The sequence below is a fragment of the Juglans regia genome, chromosome 15, assembly GCF_001411555.2.
Source record: "Juglans regia cultivar Chandler chromosome 15, Walnut 2.0, whole genome shotgun sequence".
NCBI classification, from domain to species: domain Eukaryota; kingdom Viridiplantae; phylum Streptophyta; class Magnoliopsida; order Fagales; family Juglandaceae; genus Juglans; species Juglans regia.
In genome coordinates, this window is record NC_049915.1 from 1,780,282 (window position 1) to 1,791,472 (window position 11,191).

General features: G+C 34.7%; 1 protein-coding gene across 2 annotated transcripts; it reads right to left on the reverse strand.

Annotated features, from left to right (window-relative positions):
* Nucleotides 1–4,183: 4,183 nt before the first annotated feature.
* Nucleotides 4,184–10,990, reverse strand: LOC108980082 (ACT domain-containing protein ACR3). 2 transcript variants are annotated; one of them, XM_018950898.2, is made up of 8 exons: nucleotides 10,745–10,990; nucleotides 8,381–8,564; nucleotides 8,235–8,280; nucleotides 7,475–7,589; nucleotides 6,924–6,991; nucleotides 6,158–6,775; nucleotides 5,411–5,515; nucleotides 4,184–4,654 (listed from the first exon to the last, which is right to left on the reverse strand). In XM_018950898.2, exons 2-8 carry the CDS (start codon nucleotides 8,449–8,451, stop codon nucleotides 4,331–4,333), a joined length of 1,347 nt encoding a protein of 448 aa, XP_018806443.1. In that variant the 5' UTR covers nucleotides 8,452–8,564; nucleotides 10,745–10,990; the 3' UTR covers nucleotides 4,184–4,330. The 2 variants fall into 2 exon arrangements, with proteins under 2 accessions (XP_018806443.1, XP_018806444.1); XM_018950899.2 differs by lacking the exon at nucleotides 10,745–10,990 and adding an exon at nucleotides 9,516–9,648.
* Nucleotides 10,991–11,191: the final 201 nt, after the last annotated feature.

Consider the following 11,191-nt stretch of genomic DNA (forward strand, 5'->3'; position numbering starts at 1 on the left):
ATATTATCATTATTTTAATTTATAAGAGGAAAAGAAAAGGAGGGAGAAGCGTACGGGTGGAGGTGGGGTTATTGACTATATGCCGCCACGTGGGACAATGATGACCATCGATGTGATCCGGTGGTGCACACAGTGGGTCCTACGCAAAGTTGTCAGTCTTGATCATATCTGAAATTTGATTGAAAAATTGCAAATTCAGCACAAAAATTAAGAAACAAATAGAAATAAAAGGGAAGGAAAATACATAATTTAAAAAAAAAAAAATTAATTAATGGAAGACGTTTGATGGTGGATTATTGGATGAGAAAAGAATAAAGGGGAAGGTGAAGAGGATTGACAACGTATAGACTATAGAGGTTCCATTTGCTTGTTCAAAACCGAAACCGTACCCAAAAGCAATCCCTTGTGAAAGTCAAGTCCAAAAAATGCTTATCTTTTCAGTTTGTGCATCTTATGCTTTATTTGTGATACATTTTCCTTTATCTCTTTGGGTTCTAAATTATATTTTTCTTCATTTTAGAAAGGTATTTTTTTTTTTTTTAAGCTAGAAAGTTACTTTGTAGATATCAATTTTTGGAAATCCTTCACCAACAAGCTACTTCTTAAGTTACAAATAAATGTTATTATTTGTACCATTTGGTTCAAGTAAATCACCCACATTGAGTATGAGTATGAAATTTAAGCAATTTCAAGTTCCATAAGTTGCAACTTTGTAATCGAATAATATAGACATATGGTTCAGTCGTCGAGTCGGGGAGACCGTAGATGCTAGTTTAAAATGTTTTTGGTACTATGTATTATGTGATGCTATGTTTACAATTTAAGTGTTTCAAATTGTTTGAGTGCAAGTTTGACCGTGTGTATATAAGCTTTTAGACACCATCATTCTGAGTCTTAAGCCGGTTTTCAAATTAAGTTAGTTTCTCCTAATCAAGTACTAGTAACTTAATCAAATTTAAATGATAAATGGATTTCATGGGGTATGTTTAGTTTTTCACTTTTCTCAAAAGTTTTTTGAAAGTTTTAAAAATAAAATTTTAAAATCAAATCAAAAAATTATATTTAGATAATTTTTCAACTCTATCATCTACTTTCACAAACTTCAATACAAAACATATTTAAAAATAAAAAAGTATTTAAAAGTTTATTTGTTCTTTTACAAAATCCAATAAACAATAAAATTAAAAATATTCTCGAAAATTGTGAAACCAAACATGCTCTTGAGTCTTGATAAAAGACAAATTAATCTGTCCTTCCTACATAGAAGATGTGAGGAAGGGAGTGTGTTAAGGATAATCTTGGCGGACCATCACCACAAGAATAAGAAATCATATCACATTTTTTTTTTTTTTAGTTTTCAAAGGAACATATTGACTCTATTTTTATTCACTTTACTTTCATCTCTATGCTTGTCACTATATTCTGTAGTCTATTCTCACACATGAATAATGCTGCTTGTCCCTTGTCAATCGGAAATGTCTTTTCTCTCAAGTCTTGTGTGCCTCAAAGTGGCTGGAAAATTGTTCCTTTTTTGCTATTGAGATTTGCTATACATCAGTCAGTATTCATCCTCGCACCAACACTTGACAACTTTTTTTTATTTTTTATTTTTACTTCATAAAATGTGAGATGTGGATGTGGATGTGGATGTGAATAGTAACTGATGAGAAGAATTATTCTTTACGATTATGCAAAGAAATTATATAATGTAAACCTTATTATTTTGTAAGGAGATCCACTTAATTACTGCATGAGTTGAAGCCTTTTGGTGTCAAATATAAATTTTCAGAAACTAAAATATTTTTCAAATAGAAACAAAGTGGAACATTATTGAATTATTTAGTAAAACATGCCCAACATCTGAATTAGAACCCTTGTATGCAGATAAAAAGGTATTTTTTTAATGATCAATCTTTCCTTCAATGTTTTTGAGCAAGTTGTTTACTAGGTTAATTTGCCTCATCGGATTAAAGATGGGAGATTGATTGCTAGGAAATGCAGTGTGCAACATGTATAGTGTGAGAGATGGGGGGTTTAGACATGAACAGTGATAAACAGTAAACAAATTTTGACAACTATATCTTGTGAGGGAAGAAGATCAGGAGGAAGAGCCCTACTATTGGTACCAATAAAATGTATGATAGCTTGGACCGACAAGTGCAAATATACTTTTTTTTTATTTCAATTATTTTTATACATCTTTAAATATTTAAAAAAAAATCAATTCACTAATAGTCACTTCCTTAACTATTAAGTAAAAAAAAACACAATCGGTCACTTTTGTAATCTCGGTTCAAATAGCTTTTTCCCATGAGGAAACTTCATCACTGTAGAAGCTTAAGATCTACAGCTTTGAACCACTTTGCCAGCCATATTAAGGCCACCACCACCTACAGAGTTGTCATGTGTTGATTTGAGTACAAAGTGTCTGTTTGTTTAGAGTTCTATCGTCCAAGCATTTTTTTTGTATCATATCTACTTTGTCTATATGTTCCTCCACAACGGGTACAAAGTACAAACGCCCTTTTAACATCCTGCATGTGCCTTTGGATCAAATAGGCTTATGAATAATAGTCCAAACCCATGTTACTTACAACTCATTTTATATGTACATAACTCATTTAACAACTATAGTTTATAATTTTAGTGGTTTGATCAAACATGATAAAATGATGATAGTTTTATAATTATTTAAGTTATTTTATCAAAATATCTTTAATTTAAAATATAATTGAGAAAATGATTGTGTAAAAAGATTTATATCTATCATGACTCTTGATATATTAATTAAAATTTCTATTAATAAGGATCATTGATTTACTAAATAGATCATTAATGTGGAATTTTATAATATAAGAACTTCCAAACCTTCTTTTCCTCTCATGGAAATCACTTGTATAACCTCAAGTACACCACATCTAGGCTTATACTCCAAAAAAAAATTAAAAAAAAAAAATTAAAAAAAAAAAAGAATAATTCTACTTATCATCTTCACATACCAAACACTTTACTTATTTTTTTTTTTTCATTTTTCTTATAATAAGTATGTGGTGGTATATGGATGATAAGTAGAACAACTCAATTAGTTTAAAAAGAATAAAATAAAATAATAAAAAATAATTTTAAAATATATAAAATGTATGGTATGGGATGATGAGTAGCATCCTAAAAAAAAAATGTCAAGGTTGTAATTAGAGTCTCCTGAAAGTATTATGATAGATAAAAAATTTTCATTTTTAAATAATGTAGAATCTTATTCACCACTTTTCTATACTCAATTTAAGGTATTACAACTTATCTCTCCTTAAATCTCTGACGTGCTCGTCAAGCAATTCCATCATAAGGACTAAAGTCTTTGGAAGCTGAAGGTAAAAGTACCATGCATTTAGCAAAATGTGGTTTGGATTGAGGAGTGAGATGGTTTGATCTATCTCATTCTGTACGGAAAAACCAATTCTTATCTAAACGGTTATCACATGCTGATTTGAAAATGATTTTTTGTCTTTGTAAGACGATAAAGTTTTAAATAGTAACTTTTCATAAGGCTAGTGGAAAATGAGAAAGACGTTCAGTTTTTCTTTTAAATCAACAACACGACAAAAATACAGCTCATGCCTCCAGCTTTTTCAATAAATAAATATAGTTATAAATAAAACAAAATCATTACAAATACTATGCAATCATTTGTGGAACCCATATCTATCTTCTCTCCAACAACTTAAAACTATCTCATCTCACTTCCAATCCGTACACACAAAATTTTTAAAAATCATCTCAACTCATCTTAACTCACGAATATCACTACTATTCACAAATTATTTCAACTTATCTCATCTTATCTCTAATCTAAATAGGACCTAATTTTTTTCCCTTTATTTTTCAGAAATGGCCTTTTTTTATTATTTATTTTCTAAAAAATGAGATATTTATTTTCTAAAAAATGAGAGAATATATCTAAACTTGAAAAGATTTTGTGACTTTCTTTTTTGTAGTCAAACTATTAACTTTATTTTTAATGTGGCCTTGTTCCCTGCGTGCGTAATTGTCAACATATCACCCCTAGAGCAAGGCCCTCCTTTTCGTGGCTGTTGAGTGCGGGCATCATGAAAGTTGCAAGTTTTGGTTTTATTAATAAAATCAGTGTTGAATTGCTGGAAAACATACATAAACAGAAACGAACAAGTAAAAAAGAAAAACCATGTTCAGACAGCATAGCATTGTAAGCATTCATGTCCATTGTACAAGGGCCTGCCCACAATGATCACAGACAGCTTCATTATTCTGTACACTGCCAATGTGTCTGTTTGGATCAATTTACGGATATAGTTTTTTAAGCTAAGAACCTTTCCAACAAGTTACCAAAGAAGAAGCTCGTTTTAGCCCATCCACTAGCCTCAGGTGCCTTTAAACTTGCTGCTGGGACCTTCTTCACATTGAGCTTGATTGTGTGTCCAATTTCTTTGCGAAGTGCTTCAATGGTCTTTGTGTCCACCGGCTTCCCTGAAGCGTCTCTAACGTAGAAAACATTCACTGCTTGCTCCCCAACTGTTGTTACATCCGCTCTGGTGACTGATAATCCATTCTCTCTCAAGATCCTTGTTACTTCAGATAGTAAACCTACTCTATCCTTTGCACAGAGCTCTAGGCTTAGACCCTGTATCCATGGTCGACACCATATGAATTGAATTCAAGATGGAAATTGTGTATGAATGTTTCTTGTATTTGATCCAGTAACATGTATTAATGAGACAATTATATGGACTCTGAAAACAAGTTCATGGTGTGATTCATTGACAACGTATTCACAAAGGAAAAATGGATCTTATGTTGCAGTTAATGCCCCTTGATTAAGATGGTCTTTCAAAGACAAACACCATTTTTGCTGTCTTTTTTATGTGGTTAAGTGTAAGACACGTAATAGCATGGTTTCACAGTTTATAACCCATGTTGTGTTAATGTCTATTTTGGCCAGAGACTTATTTCTATAACAACAAATAGAGGAATGTGTGCCATCTATAGTTAGCAAATTCAGGATGGTGTCTAATATCCCTTCAATTTTTAAGAACCATAAATTGTCAGGCCATAGTGGTCTCCTCTCCATTTCAGTAACTTACATGGCACGCAAGAAAAATAGAGTTTGATCGCTGGAAGATGAAATTGCATTGAACATAGGTCTTTAGAAACAATGAAATGAGGCCAGTCTATTGCCCTCATATCTACCATGTGACAACCAACTAGATCATGAAAAGTTCTTTTTATTAATATAATCATGACAAGTTCAAAACACTCTCAATCAGAAAAGTGTACATGCCTGATTCTTCAATTAAACGTAAACGATTCTGTATATTTCTATCTGCTTTAGGCAAGAAAGAAAGGTAAGGGTAGAACTTTGGTTAGAATCGTCATTTACCTCAGTTACTCTTCTTTGAATAGCTGCTTCAAGACATTTAACGACCCTTTCCTTTTCTCCTTCGGTATCAAGTGTGCACCCATCCACGTGACGAATAAAATATTCCTACAAGTATATGAAGGTTAGCCTGATTACGTGTCCAAATCCCTATTGTGGGCATTGGAAATCCTTTGTGAATGTAACGCTTTTCATTTCCTTTTTTTGCCTTTTTGAAAGAGGAAATCCCAAGTACATATATGGAGTGAAATCAGAAATATTGGATTACTTTAAATGCTGGAGTCCACACAAAAAGCAAAAACAGAATACAGAGAGAAGTCACTTGTTGAACCCTTGAAATGCACTTACCCAAAACCTAAGGCCACTTATTTTTCCACAAAAGGAAAAGATGGAAGCCTAAGTGAAAACAAAGTCCAATTTGGAATTTGGACTTTGGACATGTGAATGCTCATTGATTCTGTTAGAGATTTTATTGTTTACAGTGGCTAAGGTGCGGAATCTTCAGCATAGTTCATGGAAAAAACCAATGAAGCGGTATTCTGGTACGTATTGCTTTTACTCGTGGCGCATAGCTAATTTCAAATATATATGAGCAACTGCACATATCCTGCAAACATATGTGTTTAAGTTGAAGCTATTTGATGTTATAAAGTGAGCTTTATTATGAGCATCTGCAATTATCATGCGGAGTATAAGTTGAAATTAACTTCATTAAATTGTTCATCAGAAATGAAGTCAGTATTCATTCACCTGTGATGCATACGGGCCATCTGATGAAATGGTGGCATGGAAAACAACATATTGCATGTCTGTGAGTGTGCACACGATGTCAAACATTAGTTTTGCACGATCTTTGCACCGTACACTAATCACTGAGTACCCCTTTTCCTCGCAACGGTCAACTGTAATTTTTGGTTTGAATGCAGGAGGATAATCAATCTCAGTTGTTACTCCACCTCTTTCATAGTCCCTATCAGCAAAAAACATCTGATGGAGCCGTCTATCAACATGGGTGTACCCCATGGAGAAACTTGTGCAGCCCTCCCACTTGTCATCCTCACGTACTCGCAAGATGTTCTTAAGCTGCTCCTCCATTACAGATAATCTTGTTGGGTCATCTACGGCACGGTTTGTGGTGTTATCATTGACATAAAGAACACATGCTATTCGCCCATTGTGCGTCCATAGTTCAGCTGTAACAACATTAACGTTGAGGTTGGCAAGAACAGCGGAGATCTCAGATAAGAGACCAGGACGGTCCCTGCCAATGAGCTCAATAGCTGTGTGATCACCAATAGAGTGTACCCCAACCCTTTTGCCTGGCCAAGTCCTCAACTTGTCCTTCACGTGTCCATTTGGTCCTAAAGCCTATTGTAGCAACAATAGTTGATTAAATTTTCTATAAATAAGTCATATAAAGACAATATATCCATTTTAATGGAAACTTGCCACCTTTCAAGTAAGTGGTTTATAAATTAAGTCATGAAAGCATATCCGGAAGAAGAAACTGGTGTACCTTCTCTATGTAGTCGATGGTTTTGCTGTCTGTTACCCTGTTTCCTTGTTGATCCGTGACATGAAATACTGTCCATTTGAAAGTCTAAAACATGTCAACTAATTGTTTAATGTGTGTGCAGGCATGTATAGTGCAAAGAAAAATGCTATTCATCATCCTCTGAATTACAATCCTCTCATCATCCCTTTACATGATATCAAATGATTGGAAAATTAGTAAAGGATGATAAATAGTTTTCCAATCATTTGATGCCACATTAAAAGATGATGCGAGGATGGTTAAAAGGATGATGGATAGCACTTCTCATAGTGAGGAAAGATTTGGTAAGTCAAAAGAGAGATGCAAACGGGATGCTTTGCTAAGGAACTCTTTGTTAACTAATATGAATGACAAAGATAGTGGTACATTCACATAGCCTAAAATGAGAGACATTTTTTTTTTCTCCCCTAGGGGTCTGGAAACAAAAGTTCATTTAGCAGCCAACATTGCCAAGTAAAGAGAAAGCTCATAGTCCAAGTATATAACAAGCAAAAATAAATTCATATACAAACCATCCATGAACCATCCACCATCAGAGGAGATGTAAGCTTTGGTAATGATGAGGTCAAGATCTATCAGTATTTGCACAACTTCCAACAGAATTCCTGGTTTGTTAATGCTGTCAACCTACACATCATGGTCATAACCTCCTCATGATATTCTTGTAAGGGAATTATGAAAATAAGTGCAGAGAAGAGGATGTAGAGATGTGATATTGTGGAGATAGTGTATGCTGTGCATAAGGTGAACTAACAAAGATAATCCTTCACGCAAAAAAGAAGACAATTTGTTGCAACATAGGTGGGGTTAAGCATGATCCACCTGCCATATGAACTAACTTGGGCCGAAATTTTGTAGATAATTTTGTGATGCTCTGTTTGAAAAATTAAGGAATTTATGAGTGACTTCAAATAGGTAATTTGATCTTTTCCTATTCTTTTTATTTGAAATAAAAAACAAGATGTTCTTTTTCATCTTTAATTTTGTCATCCACAATCACGCTTTATTGAAGTGTCGCATTTTAAGTAATTTTCATTAAAATAGCTGGATTACTAAGCAACTTAAAATGTCATATGACTTATCAGTCAATATGATTAAGATTGTTAAAATCTTGACTGAAGAGTAGCGTTACTTAAATAAATAAATGAAGTAATTAGAAATATTGAAACCCTTATCTCATGCCATATGGCACTGCAATACACAGAGTGACCTGATCATGGCTGATTGTGGAGGACAGAATGAAGTATAAGTCATAAATATATCAGAATGTACCTTGATTAGAGTACAGTCATGGCAACTAATGTTGTCTACGGACACCCTGCAAACAGAAAATAGTTACTTAATGAAAACAACACAATGGTGCCAGAAACTAACTTTAGGGAGTGCACCGTACGTAGTCAATAGAAGAGAAAGAGAACCTTGGAGGATTAATTCTGGTGCTAAAGCTCTCATATTCAGGATCAAAGTATGGCCAACAAACTCTTGACATCTAGTTCAAACCTTTGGCAATCAAGCGGTGTCTCTTTTCCTGTGTCACAGAAGGATCAACACTACCCGGTTTGCTGGCGAGATTCACCACCGTTGAAAGCAACGACTTTCCACCTGTTATTAATCCATATCTTAGTGAATCAGACGTGGCATATAAAAGTGAGTATGGCAAAAATTATAGGAAGAAAAATTAAGGACTTGTAAACAAGTCCATCCCATCAAGCCTAAAGACTTGGCCCCTCTCACGCTGATTTGGGAAAACAGTAACAGAACAGAGGGAAGTTCACTAGAGTTTGGAATGAGCTAGAAACTCTTTTCGGTATTGGCTCTTTCATCCTTGATGGCTCCACCAGCAAGCACTAGACACACCCAAATCAGCATATACGGAAAAGAATAAATCTACTTGTAAGCTTTTTAATCGACACACCAAACACAACTGACGTGTAAGCCTGCCACATCAGCTTGCATAAAAAAGTATCAGTACTCTTACCCTTTTTATGAATATAATGAGTATCACAATAAGTGGTATGTTACACACCAAACTCGTAAATACTCTAGCTCTAGAGAAAATAGGTGAGAACTCGTGATATTATGAGCTCATAATTTACAACTCATGATAGATTTGGGTTCCCAAGGAAAAAATTCTGGGTTTGCCCCAATGATAGGAAGTTTGCTACTATCTAGTTGCAACTCGATGAAGTCAAACTGGTGATCAAAATAATTAATGGCAACAATAACCTTCAATTCAAATAGTCAATAAACGCACCTAATTTTTCTAAAAAAATCAACCACATTCTACAGTATTACAGAGATGATCTTGAGAAAGAAAAAACTAGTGATCAAAGTCATTCCAATCCAGCAATCCTTATGATAGGCAACAATTGCAAACAAACCGATTTATAACTGCAATTCATTCAAACACAACAGTAGCTGTCCCAAAACCTCCATGGAGGATCATATTGAAACAATTCCCTCCAATTGTAATCAGTGCTAGAAAGCATGCCGTATGAGAAGAGGCTTTAAGGTAAGAAATTGATCGTAAAAGTTCCAAGTATTATATATCACCTTTTCATGTTTGGCTTTCACCTGTAACTTATTTTGAACTTAGTTAAGGCATGTTCTGTGTTGTTGGTGCTGAAGTTGAACATGGGTCATTCTATGGATTTAAAGAATAAGGGCATCAAAAGAGAGACCCAAAATTACATGAGCAGAAAGCTGAATGAAAGGGTTTAAAAACTTTAAAGTGTAAGCACATCCTCCAAAAAGTTACAAGATTCTATTTTTTTTTTTTCTTTTAAGAAAGCATAAAGCTTTAAGGCTTCAAAATACTTCAAAGATTATGAGAGAAGATGGGATCTTTTCGGCTGTCCAAGCCTAGTCCATGGCAGAAAATAGTGCCCTGAGGAATGCACAGTAAAAGAGGCCTTTAGACACGGAATCTTAAAAACAAAACTAAATTTTAAAAAAAATGAAAATAAAACCCAAGAGTTTTGGAAACTCAACACGTGGGTGTCTGTGACTCAACAAAAGAACAGACCGTCCATTTTACTTTTGAGAATTGGTAGCCCCAAATCAAGCATCGAACGGTCATATCAGCTCCTTGATTCTTCTTGATTCAACGGTGGTGAAATTTTCTTTTACTTTTCAGCTAGCAACTACCAGACAAAATAATTATAACAATAATAGTTATAACAACAACTCAGCTTAAGCCTTATGCAGATGCCGACAAAAGTCTGCAGTGTGGAAACAAAACTAGAATTCGGAAATTTGCTGCGTTTTCGTGCAAATCATTGCTCTTTATTTTCATGCAATTCAAGAAACTCTTGTATCAATGGAGGAAGAAAAATCATTCACCAAAGCTGTAAACCAGAATCTGCTGCAACTTCAGCAGAAATAAAATAAAAAAAGAGAGAAAGGAAATGGCGAGCCAGAATCTCAGGCGCACACCTGTGAATTTGATTGAAGGAGACAGATAAAGAGAGAGTGAGAAATTTGCAGAATTTTTGTTTCCAAGCGGAACAATGATAATATGCAGGGTATGTACACAGAGAGAATAATTTATCGGGAACTTCTTTGGATGAAAATTAAAAGGAGAATGCTTTTAATCACGAGCTCAGGCAATTCTCGGAGAAAAAACAGCAGGTCCAGAATTTGGCAGGAAGGTTCAGGATTTGAGCGCAGAAAGAAAGAAAGAAAGAAAGAAAGAAAGAGAAGAAGAGTGATACAGAGTGAGTCCATCGGCGGAGTCAGAGAAATCGATAGAGGGTGCTAAAAAGAAGAGAAAAAGGTGTTACCTTGAAAGGTCAAATTGAAACTGGAAGTAATTGCATCCTCTCGAACAGAGCAGAGAGCGCAGAGCAGAAAGATGGATCTTTCTTCTACTTTTGTAGCTCTGCTCTCGACGTTGGAATACCACACACACTCTCTCTCTCTCTCTCTCTCTCTCTCTCTCACACACACACACGCACACACGCAAGCACGCACGGAGAGAATAAGGCTGGTGTCTCGCTCGCTCTCTAAAAGACGAAGGAATCGTAAGCGTTGGGCATGGCGGAAGGTAGGTCCATTAAATATGAGAAATGATATTTGCAAACGTGAGTGTGCAAGCGTCGTTCAGTCGTTTTGAAAAAAGTGAATAAATATGAGATCCACATGAAAAGAAATTAATTTTTTAATAGTGAATCCCACTCTTTTTCAAAGCGACTACACGGCGTTTACGCATTCCACGACTGCATGTAGCA

What these genes read in the sequence shown, in the direction of transcription:
- LOC108980082 (XM_018950898.2), bottom strand. Translation starts at nt 8,451, where the DNA reads ATGTCAAGAGTTTGTTGGCCATACTTTGATCCTGAATATGAGAGCTTT. An exon ending in ATGACTGTACTCTAATCAAG is followed by an intron (nt 7,590 to 8,234) that starts GTACATTCTGAT and finishes CATGATGTGTAG; the next exon opens with GTTGACAGCATTAACAAACC. An exon ending in CCATCGACTACATAGAGAAG is followed by an intron (nt 6,776 to 6,923) that starts GTACACCAGTTT and finishes TTGCTACAATAG; the next exon opens with GCTTTAGGACCAAATGGACA.